General features: G+C 42.2%; 1 protein-coding gene across 3 annotated transcripts in view; it reads left to right on the top strand.

The window, feature by feature from the left end:
* nrxn2b (neurexin 2b) overlaps positions 1 to 21,868 on the top strand; it is a 637,678-nt gene that overhangs the window by 592,990 nt on the left and 22,820 nt on the right. For 2 of the 3 annotated variants that reach the window (XM_034210531.1, XM_034210530.1), the window contains 2 exons: positions 201 to 372; positions 18,451 to 18,540. In XM_034210531.1, coding sequence (XP_034066422.1) covers positions 201 to 372; positions 18,451 to 18,540 — 262 coding nt within the window. The remainder of the gene's footprint in view (positions 1 to 200; positions 373 to 18,450; positions 18,541 to 21,868) is intronic. The other variant, XM_034210529.1, reaches the window with a different exon arrangement.

The following is a 21,868-nucleotide window of genomic DNA, read 5'->3' as shown; positions in this document are numbered from 1 at the left end:
AGATTAGAAAAGAATGGAGCAAATTAAATTGTTAATTGTGTTAGTTATGGAGGCAATTCTATTTGATAGGCACAAATGAAAAACGTGGTTAAAGTTTTAAGTACCACATATGGGGATATTTAAAATGATATATTTTTCCACCTGTGACCAGTTGTTTTTGCAATCTCCTCATAATGTTCTCCATCATCTTATGTCTATAGGAACGGGGAAAGATCGGCGTGATCTTCAACGTGGGAACAGACGACATAATCATCGAGGAGAGCGCAGTGATGGTGAGCGACGGCAAATACCACGTGGTGCGATTCACACGGAGTGGTGGTAATGCCACGCTACAGGTGGACAACCAGCCGGTCATCGAACGTTTCCCTTCAGGTAGGAACAGGGGTAGTTTGGGAACTATCTGTGTTGAATTTGAAACTTCAAAGTAATGAATTTGTAGATCAAATTGGTAACACAGTGGAGAGAGAAGTGAGCTTCAGGAAATACACATTATTCATGATTTCAGTCTCCCATGTACCACTAAAAGTGATTTTCATAGAACAATCTGTGAGAGCCCTGGTTTATTTATCAAGACATTCATATTTAGACCATGCCTGCCTTATTCTAGGTAATTACAGGTTCTGGTCTGAAAGGCAGGAAGAGCCAAGCAGCCTTCCCGAGGCAAACAATTTCCCATCGCATAGCGTCCAGCTCTGCAGTGAGTCTGCCATTGTAGTTCCTGGCATTGTGCGGCCAGTATTGAATCAAGGCCAGCACCATGTGAATCTGCCAGCTAGGCATGGCTGTTGAACACGGCTTTTATGCAGGATACAGAAAAAGGACACTCGATGTTGGGAAAGCATGCAGAGGTGTTTAAAAGTCAGGCCTCAGATCCAGACGCAACATCATTACACTTAAAAGGAGGTCAAAACACTCCATGAGTCACGGCTGAGTGTGCTTTTTCCCTGACTTGTTATTTAACTGAAATCATGGTATTCTATTACAGCCTGAATTATGAGGATTTTGTTTTTGCAGAAGCTCTCAGTTCATTTCTCTCTCCATTGGGTTCCGTTAGCTTCGTTCATGGTTGTTCAAAGGAAGACATTTTGCATTCTTGGTAAACACCAGTCCAGTGTCTGCATACTAACACAGACGTTTGTCAAAGCCTTGAAGCTCTGGTGCATTAATCATTTCAATTTAGCCCATCAGTTTTCTACATTGATGCTGTCCGGCTGAACAATCGCAATCCATGATGAGGTCCACCCGCATTATCAAAAAACACTGTCTTTGTATCCTCATTGTTTCAAACAGCAGGAAGAATTGGGCTAATGCGGCCATGATATTTACTGTAGTTGACATAAAGAGCAATGGGACTGTGACATTCTCTGTCACAGCAGTGATCCTATATTTGGAGGCTTTGTTTTGGCATTGAGAGAAGTGTATTCTCCTGCTCATTCGTCAGCACAGCGAGGCCAGACCGAGGGGCATGCATCAAAGCCAGAAAAGGAAGTGCCTTGTGACAGTTTACTCTTTTCAGTTGTTATTATGATGGAAATGCAGCCCTTTTCGCAACAGCACACGCTCCAGAGAGGAGCCTTACACTAACAAAAGCTCTCACCGCTCAGGAAAGAACAGTGAAGCAGCCTGTTAACAACGACAAGTGAATGTCATCATCCAAATGTGTTTTCTTTCATCAAGAAACAGTAATGCACAGCCCATATCGTATTCCTTTTATTCCACTTTCCTTCCGCCCTCCTTGCCGCTGTTGTCTTTGTCAAACATTTATTTCCTTTTCCTCTGCTTGATCAAGAATTGAAGAGTTGTTATTTTGTTGTTGTTTGTTGCGTTTTGTGTTTGTCTGCCGGGGGGCTGGGGCCCGTCTGAAGTTTTTAGGAGGTTATGGGGACTGAGGAAAGGAAATGGGAGAAGGAAATGGGGGTACTTTGGTGTGTAGAATAGCTTTGATTCATTTATGTGAGCTAGATACAATCGTAACTATTTTTGGGGCGCCCGCTTTGAAGGCTCCGACACACGCTTTGAAGGTTCCAGTCATCATCTGGAAGGGCGGCGTCCTGGGGAAACAGAGATGTTACGCATTAGGAAAGCAAAACCTCGCATGAGGCTCAGGCACAAAAGGGCGGAGGAATACGTAGGGGAAAAAGTGAGAGATTGTTTGAAGAGGGTGGCAACTTCCTAACTGAGACAGGAGGTGTGTAAAGAGGGTGAGGTAATAGTTTGTAGAGAGGAGAAAGAAAAAGGAGAGGTCCCTTGTTGAAGTTCCTGTGACCCAGATTGAGCATATTTTCTGATTCTCTAAATGGTACAAAATACTCAATACTCACGACACATTCAGAACTTTTGTATTGTAAAATGTCTCCACTACCCTATCCCAGTGGAACACTGCATTCTAAAATGTCTATGTAGCCGGAATAAGAAGAAAATAAGAAAGATCCCTCCAATGGGAAATTGTGTTAAGTGTTACAGGTGCCAAATTTGAAAAAGCAGTTTCCTGTGAAATCTCCCTCCCTAAAGGGACTGTTGTGACCCACATGAGGCAGTCTCTTAGGGATGCTGTTGCGGCTTTGAACCCTGTCTAATATGCTGTCTATACAGAGTGACACTGAGATTCATCCTCACGTACACAATAGCCTTAGAAATGTAAAAATTCCTAAAGGGATAAAAAAGGAAGTAAATCTGTCACATAGCCTAAGAACGATAGGGACAGTATCTTTCTTTATGGTTTTTCTCACACATATTTACACACTGTGTCATTAGGGTGTAGATTGGGAAGTGCTTACATTGCGTATTGGCCTTGGCTCACCAGCTGCTGGCTTATAAACAGACGGCCATGGCGATGTGATGTCTTGGGGAGACAGGATGTTGACAGCAAACATGGTCGTCTTGGGTCGGGCAAATTCTGCGGCAAAGCAACACGTCTCCTGATGTCACACAAAGTGATGTTTGTAGTCCTCGGGGAGTGTGATTTATTTTCCCTGTGCGTCTCACATTGTGTGTTTGTGTCAGTCTTGTTTCATGTGTGTCCATGTGTGGGCATGTATGCATTTGATGGATAGAGAGCAGACCAAAAGTGTCAGAGGAGCACCCAGCCAGCTAATCCGCTGTGTCAGGTGTCCCCTCTGGGTGCCGTAGCAACAGTTGTTGGCCCTCCCCGTCTCCAGCATTCCCAAAATGGCAGACTGGCTCAATAAAAACATCTCTGCGTCACCCTGAGCACTTCAACCTGGCCACAGATAAAAAGGCAGATGTTAGCAGCAGTGCCATACGGACATTAATTCATGGTTCCCGCGGGGTCTTAAAAAGTGTTACATTTGATAATCAGAATTTAAGGCCTTAAAAAGTCTTAAATATGATCATAAAATTAGAAAGGTCTTAAATATGATTTAAAAGGTCTTAAATATGATTTAAAAGGTCTTAAAAATTATCGGATTTGAAAGGTACTTCTGTGTTGCGATCGCGTCTAACTGTGTTTTGGGGGAAATGTCCGGGCTGCAAAGTAACCAGTACGGTAAGAGCCTTTCAGTTCCCCCCCAACAATTTGTATTGAAATAAATCAACATGGAACCAGTAATCACTAACTTTGTATCCCCCCAGGCCCCTTATCGAAGAACACCCAGCTAACCTAGCAACCAAGCTTCAGCTATTACGCACGCTCGTCGAGATATGCATACACCTCGCTGGAGTGCGCGCAGCGTAAAGCAAAACCTCCCTGATTTGTACGGCAAAGTACGGTTTGGAAACGATATAATTTCCTTTGTGGAGGGCATGCAGTGGCGGAACTATCAGGCCCATGCAAAAAAAGAATAATTTTTTTTTTTCTTTTTTTTTTTTGGGGCCCCAATGGCATTGACCAGTTCACGCAGTCTTCAAAGTAACCAAGCAACCTAAATTAATTTGTAATTTGTCTGTCCAATGACCTTGCTCCCTTTCATGCAGGGCCGGTTTTGGGCATAGGGTGCCAGACCTGGGGGGGGCTCTGCGCTGGCAGCTCTGGGAGGGGGAAAAGCATTTTTGACCGTTGGTGCTCACAGGGCCGGCCCGTAGCACTGGCGACATAGGCGGTTGCCTATAGGCGCCAGATCTGGGGGGGGGGGGGGGCTGCGCTGGTAGTTCTGGGAGGGGAAAAAACGTTTTTGACTGTTTGGCTCATCCTAATTTTCAGCCTTGATTTAACAACATTCATAATTAAGTCAAGGTAACACCCTTTTCACCCCCGTTCCACTTTTGCCCTGTACGATGGGCGCTGTAAGTGATGAAAGTGGGGGATGTTGACTTATCAGGCGCCCGCAGCTCACAGCCAAAGTGCGAGCGAGCCTCCGAGCGAGCAAGAGAGAGAGATCGCATCGGTACCGCGGATTGTTGTTGGATTGAGGCTGATAACTACAGCTCAGTGAGGTAAAGGACTCTCTCAGTTCACTTTAGTCTAAGTTATCTCAGTGGGTCTCAAACGGTTTGATCACAATTTATGTAAACAAATATTTCCAAGGTACTCCTTTATAATTATTAGGATAAATAACAACAGGTTTGAAATCATTCCAATGTATACTATAGGACAGTAAACCAAAAATATTGTTTAAAACTGGAGATATTAAAAAAAATGCATGAATAAATAAATGTTAAAGGTGGGGTAGGTAAGTTTGAGAAACGGCTCGAGATACACTTTTTGTTATATTCCATGGAATGCTCTTAACATCCCGATAGCAATGAATATCTTAAGTGCTTTGACAAAAAATCCATAAAAAAATGTCATCTGTGGAAGCCGTAGTACTGTAAAAAGTACAACCAATCATTTTAGCCGGCCCGGCTAAAATAACTGGATGGCCTACCTGCCTGTCAGCCTTCCATCGGGGCACAAACTTATCTCGTGCCCTCATTGGTCATGTGCGCGTTCGTGTGTGTTGGAGGAGGGGCTCTATAAGGAAGTGGCAGATTTTCTCCGGTTGTGTATTTTCTAATTCTAGCGATCTCGAGCCGGTTTCTCAAACTTACCTACCCCACCTTTAACTAGGTAAAATAAGATATAAATGAACAACAAATATAAAATATGTTACATTTATTTTGTATTGGCTATGGTAGGTTATTGGTTATGTTCACAAACTTATTTGATTATTAAAATGTAAACCGATCTTTTTCATATGGGTGTTTAAAGTTTTCAGGGGGCGCCCAAAACAATATTTGCACCGGGGCCAATCATAACCTTGTTACGCCACTGAGGGCATGCATAACACCGGAGCCTCGCTGCGGGGAAACTTTTGCGCTGTTCCGAGTTTGTTCTAATCTGGCAAAATGACAGACTGCTTTCAGATTTTTCCGTCATTGTTAAAAAAAATAGACGGAAAATATTCGGTTAACACGACTACTGCCTCCGGGCGACATTTGGGTCTACGTCAACCCTAAAAGTGGAGGTGCTGTGGACGCTAAATACTGTAGCTAAACACCACTCCTACAACAGCAACGATGACAGATTGTAGCCAAGGGAGCAGAGCTCAGAAGATAGCTCTTGTTACACATGCATACACAGAGACATACATACACACACACACACACACACACACACACAGTGGTGTAGTGGGGATTTTTTTACTGGGGGGACGCTATTTTAATTAGGTAATCCCAAACAATGCCACACAAGTGCGCACGCGCGCAGTGCACTCAAAAAACGGGCAGACAGGTCCACAGAAACTACCGGTATGCTTATTCCTACTTTAGTTACTGTACTGCAAAAAGCAGACGGCGCTGCGCTCAACACACAGACTCAAAACCATGGACACACTGGCACAAAAGTTACATAAACAATGTATAGGCCTAAATTGCATAAACTACAGTATTGCAACTAAGCAAACCTCTCTCTCTCTCAATCTATTTAAAACTCATAACAAACAAACACAATCCTAAAATTAACTTATTAAATAAACGAAACGAAAAATATAGCCTACTTATGCAAACAACATTGAATCTGGACTTGAAATTATTCTGATTAGGCCTAGCCTACATTGCAAATAAGCAGACAGCGCTGCTTTTCTCACACACACACACACACACACACACACACACACACACACACACACACCTTGCGTTTTGAAGACTGATAAATCCGAAATGGATGAACAAACCAGCCCAGTTTCCCAGCTTTGCAGTCTATCCACGGGCATGCCTCTTGTTTCCTCCGCCACATCTCCTCCGTCCATACCTCTGGGAAAGGTGAGCTTGAGCTAGCCAGGGGAACGTTGCTAGCGCAGCTAACGTTGACGTTAGTGCTAGCATTATCCACGTCTTTAGGCGGCTCTTCTGATGATGTATTACTAGTAGCAGCTTCACTTGTAGCTTCGGTGCTGCTAGCCTCTTTCTTCTTGTGAATTATATTATTTTTAGAAAATAAGTCAAGTAAAAAATGTTTGCCTGCCATTATAGAGCTTTTCGTTAACGTTCTTGAGGGAAAGAGCTGCCGCAAAATCGGCGGGCGGCGAGCTGGTTCGCCGTGGGTGTGTCACTGACACACCCACGGCGAACCAGCTCGCCGCGGAAATTTAAGGAAATCTTTTTTATTTCGTATTATAATTACTGTGAAATGTATTATGTTTTTGTCATTATTACAACAAATACACTCTTGCTACTGATAACACTGGCAATTATTTTATATTTATTAGACTATTAAAAAAAAGATCATGCTCCAAATAAGTGGGGGTACGGCGTACCCCCGCGTCCAACGCCCACTACACCACTGCACACACACACACACACACACACTTTCACGGTTAGGCAGTTATTTTCTTCTGGTTTTTGGCTAACACAGTTATGTGTACTGTTATGCTGTTATGTTCAGTCATCGTTCTTACAGTATGTTGAACGTGAATATATTTACTTTGAAAGTATTTATGGGACGTATTTCTTCTTTCATAGCAATTTTCCTTTATACTTTCTTGCTGTGAAATAGGTCTTAAATTATATTCAAAGTGGTCTTAAAAAGTCTTAAATTTGAGTTGGTGAAACCTGCAGGAACCCTGTTGATTGTCACTTCTGATTCCCTTTGTTTAAAGGTCATCTGCTGTGACGGAGGTACCGGATATAATGTGACCAGTGGTTGAGTTAGTTCATTTATTTATCTGATTTAGGAATCCATAACATCAACAATAAATGCTTATATGGTTATTTTTCATGAATGTATCTGCAGCATAACGTTTAGTGCAGCACAGAGTCAGTAATATGTTGTTATTCTATATTCAATGTTTAAGTAGCTACTACAGTAGCAATATCAACTAAAAATTATCAGTATTTGTATCTTTAAAACATCTTATTAGTCAAATCCTGTTATATTTTTCTCTTGCCTATTTTTTTATGCTGCTTCCCAAATTGAGATTAATAAAGTACATCTTATCTTATTTTATCTTTAAGGCTGTTAACCACCAAACTGCTCAGGATGTTCAGACACTCAGAGGGGAGGTCAGATTTAGTGAGTGGGGGTCTCCTAAATCAATAATCCCCCTCTCATAACGAGCCAGCTTCCCTTAGAGCAGCTACAGCCTCCTTAAGAATCAAAGTAGGAGACAAGAGCTCTAATTGGTGTATACCTTTGTTTGAGAGTATGGTATGTCCCTACTGTATGTGTGTGTATGGGGTTGTTGTTTCCTGATTGCCTTCATGTGTCTCTATTTCACACTTCCTCTCCATCTCATCACCGCAGCAGATAATAACAATGTAAAGAAGGGAGCTTCTGGGTAAAATCCATCCATTTCCTCTGGGTTTATACCACACTTGGCATTTTGACTTCATTGCGATGCCCCCTGAGCTTTACATAATCATTATGCTTTTCACAACCATAGTTTTATTGTCACCATCGCAGGGTATTGGCTGTGATTACCATATTTGGATGCCTCACAACCGTGGTATTACAGAGTGCCTCATCTTCTTCCGCACTGAAGGATTATTGCTCACTTGCTAGTATTTACAGGCTCTACCATAAAGCCATCTCTTTGCTTTGGTTCCAGGCTGGGCTGCTGTGGAGTAGAACTAGAAAGAGGAAGTGGAGGGGGGGGAGTGGTAATGCGTGGATGCAGGGGTCGAAGAAAGAGTAGAAGAAACGTAATAGCACCTACAGAAAAAGTGCTTGGAATGCAGTGCTGCGAAATGATGGAGCGAAGGAGAAGATGAATGGGGGAGGGAGAGATAGAGAACGAGAGGAGTGAAAACAAAAGAGGAGAGCAGATCCCGTGTGTGCTGGAAGCTAGCTGCTGTCACTGCTGTGATGGATGGGGCTTTTGTATGTTACTGAATAATAAGAACTTCACAAATTGGATTGCATCACAGCAGGCAAGATTACATTCACCCCGTACAGTACGGTACACACAAACACACTCTGTAGAATTGCACGCAACCAGTAATAATTTCATAACTACCACTACAGCTACTTGCTAACATAATGACTTTCTGAGACACAACACTGTTCATATTGAGTAAACTGTCTCTACACTTATACTGATTATAAATCAAGGACAGGGAAAGAAACACACTGTACAAAAACAGGGCTACTGTCATCCCTGTTTTCATTCTGTAGGCTTTACGGGGATGTGTTCAGGGTGAAGGCTGACCATTAGAGAGAGAGAAGAGAGGTGTACTCTCTCTTTGTGGCAGCGAGGTCAGCTCCAGCTCCCACTGAGCTGTTAAGATGTTCTAAGTCCTTGAATAAAGGGTCTAAAAGAAAATGGGTCAACAAAGCTCTCGGCAGCTCTTCCTAGCCCTTTTTATCATGTCTCCACTGTCTCTAAATATCCATCATTGTCTTTGCGACCTCCACACTCAGAGAGAGAGAAAACCAATTGTGAATAGACAAGGAAAATACAGAGACAGTCTTGTGGGGGAGGTCTGCTTCCCTTTCGGCTACGGCAAGCACTCAGTGGTGCCAGTTAAAATGATAGGAATAGGGGAAAGCTGCAGGTTTAGGACGGGAGAGGGCTGCACTCAAGACAAGACAGTCGGATGATGACAGGAGGCATATGGACTTTAGCTGAGCATGGACTAGATTGCACTTCACTATTTAGACCTCAGAGCGAGAATTATCAAAGCAGCCCACCGTAACTTTGATGGTAGCTGAGTATGCGGGTTGATGCACAGTTTGGCCTCGAGAACTATCTGTACTCTCTTGTTTTTTATGAGCAGTGCCTCTCAGCTAGGCTCATTTACCTTTTATCTTCAACATGCACTACTGCATCAGCACAAGGCAGGTTGGTTTAAATCTATGTATACATGTTTAAATTAATCTATCAGGGCCAAACATCAAGTTCAAAACAATATTAAAGTATTAAATCTTCACATTTGAGATGGTGGAAGCAGAAAATAATATTACATTCTAGATCATTCTTCTTCTGTGGATACACTAAGGCCTACCTTTGTTTTAGCTATGTATACAGGATAAACTTGTGTATGAAAATACTGCCTCATATCTAATTATTTCTACAACTATCAACTACTTGAGAGCTATCTTTAATTTAGTTACTTAAGTGAAGGATTCGAAAACAGAAAGGCAATAAAGAATGACTGTCTATTGGCTCAGCTCGAAACATGAAGTAGTATTTTAAATCGATATTGGCTAAATGAAAGCAAACATTTAACATATACATTATTTCTCTAGTATTTAAAGTCCCCCAATGGGGAACAAACTGAACATGGTTGTCCCCATGGGCCATCGAACTGATTCAACGCATATCTGATATGTGTCATATTTTTTTCATTTGTATTTAACTCATAATTTTATCCAGGAAATTATATCAAAAAGTCAGCGGTAGTTAATTGACATGAGGCAGCTCAGGCACATGTCACTGATGACAGTTCCCTCTCATTGCGCGGGTTCTTATTGGGCCTCCGGTGCTCTGCGACTCCTTTTGATTGGATCTCACACAGTTGGAAGGTATCACCAATTATTGGCCTGTGGCTACGGGCTGACTGTGAGAGCGAGAGAGAGGGAGACACAGCTAAGTAGCGCGGAGCAGGAGAGGGAAAAGATTGCTTTGGGTAATTAGCGAAGTGACAACTTTGATTTGAGTTTTCCATGGCTCACTCCGGCAGCCAACCCTCGCACTAATCCACCATGGCCGAGATGAAAGGTGTTGAGGATCCCGCTGAAACGAGGAGAGAGGGGATGTTATAAAAAGAAAAGAGCGCATTGGATTGATAACTGCTGCACAGATAAAAGATGAGCAGGTAGTTAAAATGTTGAGATATCATTCGTTTCAAATGCACGCCGACACGAGCGGTGGTTGATGTTTGGAACAAAGAAATATGGTGGGTAGGTAAATCGCTTTCTTTTCCCACGTATTTCACATGAAGAAACACAACTTGCCTGCAAAACATTACATCTTTTTTTGTACATTTGATCCATTTTGATCCCCTTGAGCCTTATTGTAGTAAAGCAAATATGACTGTGCACACGTTCTTTTAAACAAGTTTCATGTCTTATTTTCTTGACTTGGGTGCAACCGTGTTTCTTATTCTGTCACGTAACTGAACCCTAGAAATGGACTGGAACAGGTTTAAATATCTTTATTAGAAATCTGAGTTTTTCAAGTTGTTTTAAGGAAACAAGAACTTAATTAACTATTTTAAAAAAAAACTTGATAAGATGATCATTTGTGCAGGGATGCATTTAGTAGCACAGGGTTGCAGTGCATAGGGCAGTGGTGAATTATCCCCATCTGCTCTAAAACATCCCGTAGATATGAGAGCAATCCATCTAAAGTTACCTAATGAAAAACAGAATGAGGCTAGCCTGACAGAGAGTGGGATGGCCGGTGGCCAATCGTCTCCAATGTAATCTCCATTCTTGTGGATGGATTTCCGATGTGGGTGTCCTGTACAAGGGCATCTGGCTGCCTGCAGAGCTACATGATATACAGTTGGCTCCTTGGAGAGTCTCCACACACACTCACGTGTACGAACACAGACGCTCACACATCTCCTGATACAGAAGGAGACAGGGAGCGAGGAAGAACAGTGTGTGATTCATATACTGGATTATCAGCACGCTAGGATCCGGCTCTCCAGACAGACATGGAGACAGACACTCTACACTCGGAGCACGTCACAGTCTCTCCACCCTGCTCTGTGGCTCCCTGAGGTACCAGTCAATCAGCATGCCCTTGCCCTGCCCCTAGCACAGCTGCTGTGATACCCACCCAGGAAGGGTCCCATCATGGCTGTTAATCCGCCCCTGCCACAGGTGCCAAGCATGGGGAGCAGGAGGAGGACAGAAAGGTGTCTGGCTTCCAGAACGGAGATACCACCAGTGTGTGTGTGGGGGGGGGGGGGGGGGGTTTGCTTATAGGCTCCAGAGCCGCATGTTGGCTGGCCAAACATACATGAATATTGTAAACCAGTGGCGTAGCTGTGGGTGGGCCCGGGTGGGCCTGGGCCCACCCACATGCACGTCTGGCCCACCCACAGCCAATCAGCGCTTCATAGCGCAGAGCCGGGAAGCCCAGAAGGAAGTGCCACAAACTGCAGTTCATCTAGTGGCCGCCGGATGGATGCAAAAAGGAGCAATTCCCATAGACCCCCATGTTAAAATGCACAACTTTACAGCAGAAATAAACATGTTTCTAGCCTGGATCCAATAAAACTTATTCTGGATATAGTTAGATTCCACCTTCATGACAATGGAATAGGGAGTGCATTTTTTTACCGTGAGTTTTTATAGTAAGTAAAGTAACTTTTGCCGTGAGTGAATGAGCGAGGGGGCGGGGCAGTTTACACACACGCAGCTGCTACATGCAGCAACACACACACACACACACACACACGGAGGAGATGGCGGAGAGAACGCGCTCCGAGGTGTGGTTAAACTATAGCGGTGTCGATGTGGACAATGCTCGTTACCAAAAGTGGAATAAGAGTTTAGCATGTAAGGGCGGTAACACGAGCAATTTGTTTAAACATTTAGCAAAAGTGCACCACATTCAGACGGAGGAATGCACCGGGTTCGACTGTCTTTCTAGCAGCTCTGTAGCCCCATCCACGAGTAACGTTTCCACGTCAGGTATGTTATGTATGCTAGCAGCAACACACAGAGTTAACTACATTATACAAGCATGGGTTAATGATTAGAGGTAACAGAGTTATTTATTTTGTTAAAGTTTCAGCTATTCTGTTTACAATTCTGTCATCAGATTATGTAATACGATTTGTTAAAACATTGTTGTTTCTTTTGATGTGAAATATTATGTATTTAATTGAAATAAAAAGCAATGTTAGTTTTGTTCACAATTTGTTTAGTTAGTTTACTTTAATTTTTTCTCCAAAAGAACCGATAAAAGTAATGTTAAAGGACCGGATCGATAAGACATAGACATAGACACACTTTATTGTCATTTCAACAAGACACAGAGTGTACTATTAAAACGAAATGTCGTTGTACTGGCTGACAGGAACAGGACAATATTAAAACTTGCTAAAATTGTACATATAAATAAATAATAGTGACGTGGTGCTGATCAAATTAAAGATAAAGTGTGCGTTTAAAATATAAAGACTTACTATACATATAAATAAAATAGACATACTATATAACAAATATGTGCTCTTTACACAGCGTAATGTAATCTTTATGTTACTGTTCTACTTGCTGTTCAGCAGTCTGATGGCTTGGGGGAAAAAGCTATTGCAGAATCTGGCTGTTCTGCTCTTAATGCTGCGGAACCTCTTGCTGGAGGGCAGCAGGGAGAACAGAGCATGGTGAGGATGAGTGGGGTCTTTAAAAATGTTCTGGGCTTTTGTCAGGCAGCGTTTCTGAGCGGTGTCTCTGATGGGAGGGAGAGAAACTCCGATGATCTTCTCTGCTGTCCTAACCACTCTCTGCAGAGACTTCCAGTCTTTGGCGTTGCAGTCTCTCGACCAGATGGAGATGCCGCTGGTCAGCACGCTCTCTATGGTTCCTCTGTAGAACGTGGTGAGGATGGGAGGGGAGAGCTGTGCAGGAAGTGTAGGCGCTGCTGTGCCTTCTTAAATAGTGATGTCGTGTGAGTGGACCAGGTCAGACTGCTTGTGATATGCACCCCCAGGAACTTGGTGCTGTCTGTAGTCTTCACTGCTGTGCCGTTGATGTGGATTGGTGGGTGACAGTGCTTTTTGTTCCTGAAGTCGACAATGATCTCTTTTGTTTTATTGACATTCAGGATCAGGTTGTTGGTGTTACACCAGTCTGTCAGATGTTTCACCTCCTCCCTGTAGGCCTGTTCGTTGTTGTCCCTGATGAGTCCCACCACTGTTGTATGGTCCGCGTACTTTATGATGTGGTTGGTACTGAACCTGGAGCATAAGCATAAGCGCTATCGATAAAAGTAGTAGTACCGTTGTGTACCCTATGTGGATGTCAGTTTTACACACATTCTGAGGCCGCCGTGCCTATGTTTTTTGTTTTCACTGCTAATTGATGCTTATGTTCTATGAGTGCATTAAAAAATCATTAAAATCATTAATGAAGTTTCAGCTCAGACCCCACGCTTAATATGTCTCCCCCTGGCCCACCTACATTTCTCCAGGCCCACCCATACAATAATTCCTGGCTACGCCACTGTTGTAAACAGGTATGGAGCACTGATGTTTTCGTTCTCATCCAGCAGCCTCCAATCATTACAGTTATCAAAGTGGCAAACATATCCTGTCTTTCAGCCCATAATATGTTACAAAAATGCTACAAAAAACTAGAATCCTACATTTCCCATGATGCCACCAATAACATCTTTCAACTTTCTTTCCCTGACTGACCTAATCCAACACCTCAAGATTCTAACGTAGGCTTTTTAATTGTAATGTTTCATCTTAAGCGGTGACATTGCAACATCAACAGGGTTTGTTTTCTCAGAATTCACAAAGTCATCAAGAACTACGGAAAACATTATACAGCTGTTCAGAATTTGTCTTTTAGAAAAGTGATTTTATGTGGACATTCAGTCGAATGCTTATTTTTGCATATGAACATACCTTCGATAATTCTAATTGGGACATTAGATAAGATCATATACCTCAACAGTTAGGTTCCACTGTTTGATTGGCTAGTTTGATTGATTGATTGATTGATTGAAAAGTTTATTAACAGCTTGTATATTGGGTACAGTACAGTACAGCTCAAAACATACAATTGTTAAGGGGATGCAGACCAGAGAAAGACTTTCGTCTTGTTTACATCAGGGTCCCCCATTTCCAATTCATCATGTCATATAAGACATATTTGACATACAGATGGCTTATTTACAATTTACATACAGGTGGTTTTTTACATACAGATTGCTTATTTACAATTTTCATTTTAGATTTCGTTCTAATACATCCTAACCGGACATTTAAGACATACCAAGTCTACAGATATACAGTTAGTAACAGAGTCTAAAATGCGAGTATATACATAGATGGGGGGGGAAGCTGTCCATTGAACGACAGGTTGAGATTTGTACCATTACCGGGGCCAGTTTTGCAATGCTCTCCCCCGAAGGTGCTCTTTAAGAGAGGTTTTGAAGGTAAGTATAGTTTTACTTTCCTTTACAGTTGTGGGAAGAGCGTTCCACCTTGATGTGGCATAATTGCGAAACGTGTATTCCCCCTTTTTTGTGCCAAATCTGGGTTTCACATGATTTGTGGAGCTCCCTCTGGTGTTATGATCATGGTATTCCTTGACCTTTGGGAAGAATTTTGACATGTACATGGGTACCATAGAGGTGTAGTGGATCTTGTAGACCAGGCCCATTGCAAGTAGCTGTACTCTGTCGTCTACTCTAAGCCATCCTAGGTTGTCAAAGTGGGCAGAGGTGAGGTGGGTTCTAGATGAAAGGTCAAGCAGTAGTCTGACCAGTTTATTTTGCGATGTTTGAAGTTTTATTTGTAGCGCCTTGGAGGTGCTATGGTACCATGACGTGCAAGCATAGCATAGCATAGCATAGTTAATTTTTCTCTCTTGTATATCAGTTTTCCTTGAGTGCCAGGTGAAATGGCATTGTTCCGCAGTCTTTAACATGGAGCAAATGTAATAGTCTTGGGAGTGGAAGGAGTCTGATAATGGTGGCGAGGGACAATACAAGGGCCCAGCTGTTTAATCTTTCCGCCCATTCTCATGCAGAGCAGGCTTCAGATGGTGGGGAGGAGAGCGAGAGGGAAAAAGTTTCACTGGTTCACTCAGAATGACTTATTTCTCTAAGGATCCTAGCGCAAACAAGCAGGACACGGAGGAATTTAGATTCTCAGACAGCGCGGTGTGGATGACACAAACATCAACAGAACCAGACTTGTCTTCCCCTCGTCCATCTTTTTGTTTTGTGTAGCTGCACTAAAACATTCTTTGTTGATTCCTTCAACATTCTTTGGTTGTTGATGAGGATGTTGTCACTCACTATTGTTTTCCAGACAAAGAATACACACACATTTGCATACTGTACACACTCACTTCACTCTTATTAGACTGGGTGTACCCCCCCCCCCCCCCCCCCCATACACCAAGTCAGACTGTGTAGTAATGAATTGCAGTGTCACACAATGTACCACATTTAATCCCCTAGTAATAAACTCACTCTGTTACCAGGCAATGAAGAAGGATAGAGGGATAAAAGGGAGTGAAGGTGAACAAAACAAAAGGAGGATTAAAGTGGGCAAGTGAGGGAAATGTGGGAGGAAGGAATACGTATGGAAGGACTTTGGGTGAAGGGAAATCACAGGAAACAGGAGGTGAGATTGTTCAGGGGAATGGTTGAGCTATAAGAGAATGTGGAGGAAGAAAGAAGCCATCATGGAAAAGAGGGATTTGAGAGACAAAAATAAGTAGTGAAGGTGTAAGGAGAGAATGAGGCATGGAAGGAATTAGTGAGAAGGAAATGAAAATGGACGGAGGGTAAGAAAAAGGATAGAACTAAGTGTGGATGAATGATTGTTTGAGAAAAAGGGAAGGACAATGAGGCAAGAAAAAGGAAAGAATCAAGAAGGAATTAAGAAGTGAGTATTAAATAAGGGAAAGGGATTAAGGGAAGAGTGATGGAAGCAAATAAAAAGGAACATGCCGCAAGGATGCACAGCGGGAGAGGAGGGGGAAACCATCTGAGTAGTTTCCTGACTGCAGTGCTCAACCACTGCCACTAGAGGGAGAATTGCATCTCCCCAGCTGATAATGATCATGATCACTGTTACTCGGTTGATCAAATGGATCCTACATGAGATTACTGAAAGTGACTGCCTCAGTGTGAATCACCCAAGAATGTAAGAAGAAGGAGGTGTAGTCAGATTTGAGGATGAGCTAGCAGATACAGCAGTAGGAGAACATTGATTCATCTCACTAAGGACTGCTGCCTCCCACTATTTTCCCTCCATCGCTGCCTGTCCTTCGTGCTACCAGCTTCTGCCTCTCCTTCTCTTCTTCAGTGGATGCTGCAGAGTGCACATGTCATGTGTTTTGTGGTGCACTGTAATTGCTTGCACTGCTTTTCCAAAAGGCAGGGCAGTACCTGGCTAATCTTAAGTGTGGTGTGAACGCCTGCATGTAATTGGTCACACTAACATGCTGCTAACAGTTTGCTGCGTCCGCGGATGGCTTTTAGTCACTAGAATCTACTGGGAATTGTCTTTTTAAATGGCTGTGAGATTATTCATACTCCCTGTGGGGTTAATTGCGGTGTTTTTTTTTTGAAGAGCATTACTGCCAATTATTCATTATAGAACTATAAAAACATCCACAAACAATCGGTAATTTCCTGTACCTGATTGTATGTTCTCGCCCACATGATCTACAGGTGCAGCATATGAATGACACTGAGACATATAATACTTTGGAACTGACTCTCATAATGTTTTTCACAGTGTGCTTCCCCTTGAAAACAACTGTTGATACACCAGTATACACACTCCTTCTCAGCCTGTGTGAGATATAATTGCGCAGGCAGGCGTGGGTAGAGAGACCCCTGGGGAGTGGAAGTAGGTACTGCAGAAGTGAGAGGTGGTCTATTTTAGATCACTGCAGCAACACAGAGCAGTGGGGGAAGCAAAAGAAAAGTAGGCTAGTTAGGATGCAAGATACACACTTAAGAGCTCGTCTGTTGAGACTTTAGACCCAAACTCTGTCTCTCTACAGACGACTTCATCAGCCAAAAGGCTCTCCAACATTTCATGTCCGAATCATATTCAGAAACAAAATTGCTCTTTTAGTTGTTCAACTTTTGAAGATTTGGCTCAGGGTTGGTTTCGGGCCCGATCCCAGTTACAGTTTGTTACTGAATCTGCAGTTACATATTTAGCTCATTTAAGCTAACCGTGGCTAAATGTAACAGGGTCAAAAATAAAAAGATGTTATTTAGGAATCTTGCATAGCTTGGCTTTTCGGTTCTGAACCCTGCATAGAGCTCTTAGGGTTTAATTGTATCTCCCTACATGTAGTAAGTTACAAAAACATTGTGTTCAATTCAGTTTGTAAGTAATGACGATAAAGGCTTTTGTTGCTCGTATTCTGGGAACTCCACTGAACGTTGTCCCGCCTCGAAGACCCCTGAGGATTCCTGACCCCATTATTTGGCATGACTTTGCTTGCATAGCCTATGATCTTTGAAGATTGCCATTTGACAAAGACAATACATCCTAATTAAGCCTTCATCAAACCCCCAGCCTGGCCACCATGGCCCCTAATTCCAGCTCTGCCTCTATTGACGGTGCTGGAGATGTACGCAGCGTGACCCGGAGGTTGATTAAAGTGAAGTGAGGTATAATAAGTTAGCACAGCGGTGAAGGAACTTCTCTGACACGCTGATGAAGTGATGCTAATTGCCAAGTGCCACTGAGAAGTGCTCCATTAATGCAAAAAAAAACTGAGAAAGACAGTGCTGACACTCTCACTTTAGTTGAAGAGGAAGACTTAGATCAAAGTGAAATGTGCTCCAGGTGACATCCTGTTGTCAGATTTGGGAGGTGATGATTTTCTAATCACAAAGTCTTTGTGTGCAATGCGACCTAAAAGATGTCTTCCTTGAAACAACCATGAACTATGTTTTAGCACTGTGTGATTATCTCATGTGAAATAATAATGCTATCATTGCTGATATGAAATGTGTTATCTGCTTTATACTTTCACAATGTAGTTATTCTGTTGGTAAATGAAGCTGGTTTTGTATTTTAACTTGACTAACTGCTAATTCATTTTTAAGTGTATTCACTTTGCGGACAGCTATGAGTTTCTACAAATGTAACCATATTATATCTAAATAATTCTTAAATCTGTTTAACTTGTCAGTGCATTTAAAAACACTTAAACCTAAGGTAACTAGAATGCTGTTAACTAAACAAACCAGCCCAAAAACACATCCTCAAGTTCTTCCTGTCCTAACTAAAGCTGATTTAAACATTTGCTAAACATTTGCCATGTTGCCCCTCTAACCTCTAACCTTTCAACTTCCAGATTTCTTTGTAACCTCTCTTATATTGTCTTCTCCAAATTTCTTAAAGGGAACTTTGATAATGAGCGCCTGGCTATTGCTAGACAAAGAATCCCATACCGACTTGGTCGGGTAGTTGACGAGTGGCTACTCGACAAAGGTAATAAAATACCCTTTAACTCCACTAATGATCTCTAACCTACCGTTAACCACCACTCTGGAGGAGGTGCAGTGCCACGCAACAGGGCTGAATGTGAGTTGGCTCTTAACAGACCTGGTCCCCTGATATCCACTGCAGATTTACCAAAAACAATAATAAATGGATTATCTATCCTTATTCATTACATTGAATTATTCCTAAACTCAATTGATATCTGAAAACTAACCACAAACATTGTTGGAAGAAAGATTGTTTTATATCATACATGGGCCCTAGCTTTACATCCCAGTGTGCCCAGTTGAGGCACTTCACTGTGAAATGATTGGTTAAAATAATAATTACATTAAAAACATGTATTATAACTCCAGTCCCTAGCATTGGAATGCAGATATCCAGGGGACCATATCCAAAGCACCTTAAACTGGGGCTGCATCTCTTCAGAGGAATAACTCCCAAATAACCCGACATAACCCCCTAATAACCTAACTACATGTAAACAGCCTCTTGATACCGTCTGCTTCTTTCCTGTGTCTTTTGTTGGCTGAATGTGACTTTGCATTGAATATATATATATAATCCTTCATGAAAACGAAAAATATAACTGGATTTCTAAGAAGAAAAAAGAATTCCCCATGAAGTCACTAAAAGTTAAAGGGACTGTTGAAGTGTTTGTTCAGTAATCGGTCTAAATTCATTTGTGGCACGTGGGCGCACATTTCCGCCCAACGCTACGCATAACTAGAGCCTTAAGTGATGATTCTTTAACCCTTTGAGTGCCGAATGTCCCAACCTCTTTATCTTGTGCCGTGTGTTTGTGCTGCTGAAGGTGGTTGATTCTAAAAAAAAAATGCAAAAGAGGATTATAATAGCAATACCACTAAACAGAGCCGAGACTTAATCTTCTATGTTGCATTGAATGCATTGCAGGCATGTAATTATCATGCGCTGTGCATATTGTGGAGTCTGGATTCAAACAATACGGTACTTTCTACCATAATAAAACCTAGTACAGAATGACATTTCTGTCACATGTTCTGGCGTAGATGATCAGAATATCCAAATACTTTATAGTATCGTTCGCATAATCTTTTCTATTTGCATAAAAGATCTATTGAGATTATCATGAATTTAGAGCTTCAAGCATAAGCCAATTAGCTAGGGGCTCCTTTGAAACGGTATTGTGAACAATAAGACATGCAGGGTAGAATTCAAAAGATACAATTGTCTCTGGGAGCAAACTGAAGTATTCATGCGTCAGACAAACAAGATAAATGAAGCACTTGCATATTTATTTTATGGAAACAAAACCATCCTTGATTTAATCTCCAGCTCCTAAGAAGTGACTTCTCTGCTCTCCTCTTGAACATTGGCAACACTCTTCTGCTGAAGGTAGTTAGGACACACATACAAATAAAAAAGGCTTGGGTAATTAAAGTTGAATGAAAAAGTGGATCAATAAAAAATGACTTATCCACTTATAAAATGATTTGTGCATGTCATAAAAGTCTAAAGAGAATGAGCTTGAAACAGAATGTATAATTCTCTTTCTTCTTTAATTTGAACTGAGACTGCATCCAATCATTTAGATGAGAGCTGTGAAGAAGTCGAAGAAGAAAAAAACATATTATTCCCATCAAACCACGACTGAGGGCTTTGATCAGGGATCTGAGAAAAATGTTATTTGTTAATTTGATAGGATTCAGTCATACACACGTGATAGATTGACACTTGTTAGTCTAGATAATGAAGGGGATTAGCGGACATTTCAGAGCTGAAAGGGTTAAAGCTTTTTGTTGCTTTGATAAAAAGAAAGTGGCTCAAACTGGAGAAACTTCTAAGCAGAATCTAACCACCTAACAGCAAATCAAACTCCACCCACACTAACCACTGAGGGCTTCTCTCATCAATCCCCACCCTCCACTTCAAATTGAAACAATTCGAGAAACCGTCCCAGCTTTGCCCTGCTGGTGAAAAATTCAGAGAGCTCTCAGTTATAACCATGTTATAAATGATAACATTCAAACGCACCTGGATGTCAGTATTTGGAAGAACTCGTACGGCGTTCGATCGGGACAGAAAAACAAATAAAAAGATAACTAAGTTCTAACTGCTACTTAAAGAAACAAATCTGCACCTGGCATCTTCCTCCCCTTGTGTCCACGCAAACTCAGAGGGTTAAAACAACAAATAACTGAACACCAAATTCAAAAATGACGCTGGATCATTCCAACAAAATGTGTTTTAAATGAAGGTCCCTTTAACATTTATTGTTTCACTCGTAAGAAAAGTCTTTTGAATGTATTGTTCTACATGTCTTTGCTGTGTGGGGTGAAAGCTGTATGGACATTTGAGTGACAGACTGTGTGGTGTTACTGTGTTACCTATGTGGGGTTTCAGTGAATGCCTCAAAGGGTCATGACCTTAGCGCACAAAACAATCAGCCCAGAAGGTCTCCTCTCCACGTGCTCCAACATCTCATTGCTACCTCAACAGTACCATTTATCTCAAATGTTATGTTCATCTTTGAAAAGAAACACACCAACAGAACTAATTGCTTACAAATGCCCTTCTAAATTGGTGTTTTAGTCACTATGGGATATAACGGAAGGCATTGGAGCCAGCAATGTCCTAGAGGGAGCCGAGCTGTGTCACCGCATCTCATTCCGAAGACCTTATCCAATCTCCTGTGTGTGTGTGTGAGGCAGATCAGAGAGAGCATCTCAGGCCGACTCTGTGCCGCTGACTAAATCCAAAACGGCAGCCATTACAGGGACCCAATGGAGGGGGAAAATCAGGAGGCCAAACGTTTTCCACTGAAAAAGTTACTCTGATGCATTCCCACTTTTCCTGGCATCTTTTTCTCGCCGTGTGATGGATCTGTCGCTCCACGTTTTCAGCTCTTCCTACCTTTATACCTTTTTTTTCCCTTGACTGCCAACAGCTGCCTTCACAAAAAGTAGGAGGCTTCTCTCTACTGGAAGATAAAGATTACAAATACCAAGCCTCCCTTAAACAGATGAGCAAGAAAGCCAATACAGTTCCCCAAAGAATTGGAGCATATATCTTCTTTTGACGAGGCGTCTATCCCTCTGGAGCTTTCCAACAGCATGCCGACCATGCTTTGAGTGAAATTACATCGAAAGATGCCTATGCTAAACGCTAGATCCAGGTTTTAATGTTCAGTCTGGTGTGAGCTCCCCCAATCCCCAATCAAAGGCAACCAAGTCCTCCCACTCGGTGTGGGGCCCAAGTCAACGTCTCCAGGCCAGGCAGAGGTCCAGATGTTCTATTCATGATCCCAGCTTCATTTCAGAGATTCTCTCACATC

The sequence above is a fragment of the Gymnodraco acuticeps genome, unplaced genomic scaffold (assembly GCF_902827175.1).
Source record: "Gymnodraco acuticeps unplaced genomic scaffold, fGymAcu1.1, whole genome shotgun sequence".
Lineage (NCBI taxonomy): Eukaryota > Metazoa > Chordata > Actinopteri > Perciformes > Bathydraconidae > Gymnodraco > Gymnodraco acuticeps.
This window is presented reverse-complemented; position numbering and strand designations above follow the sequence as displayed.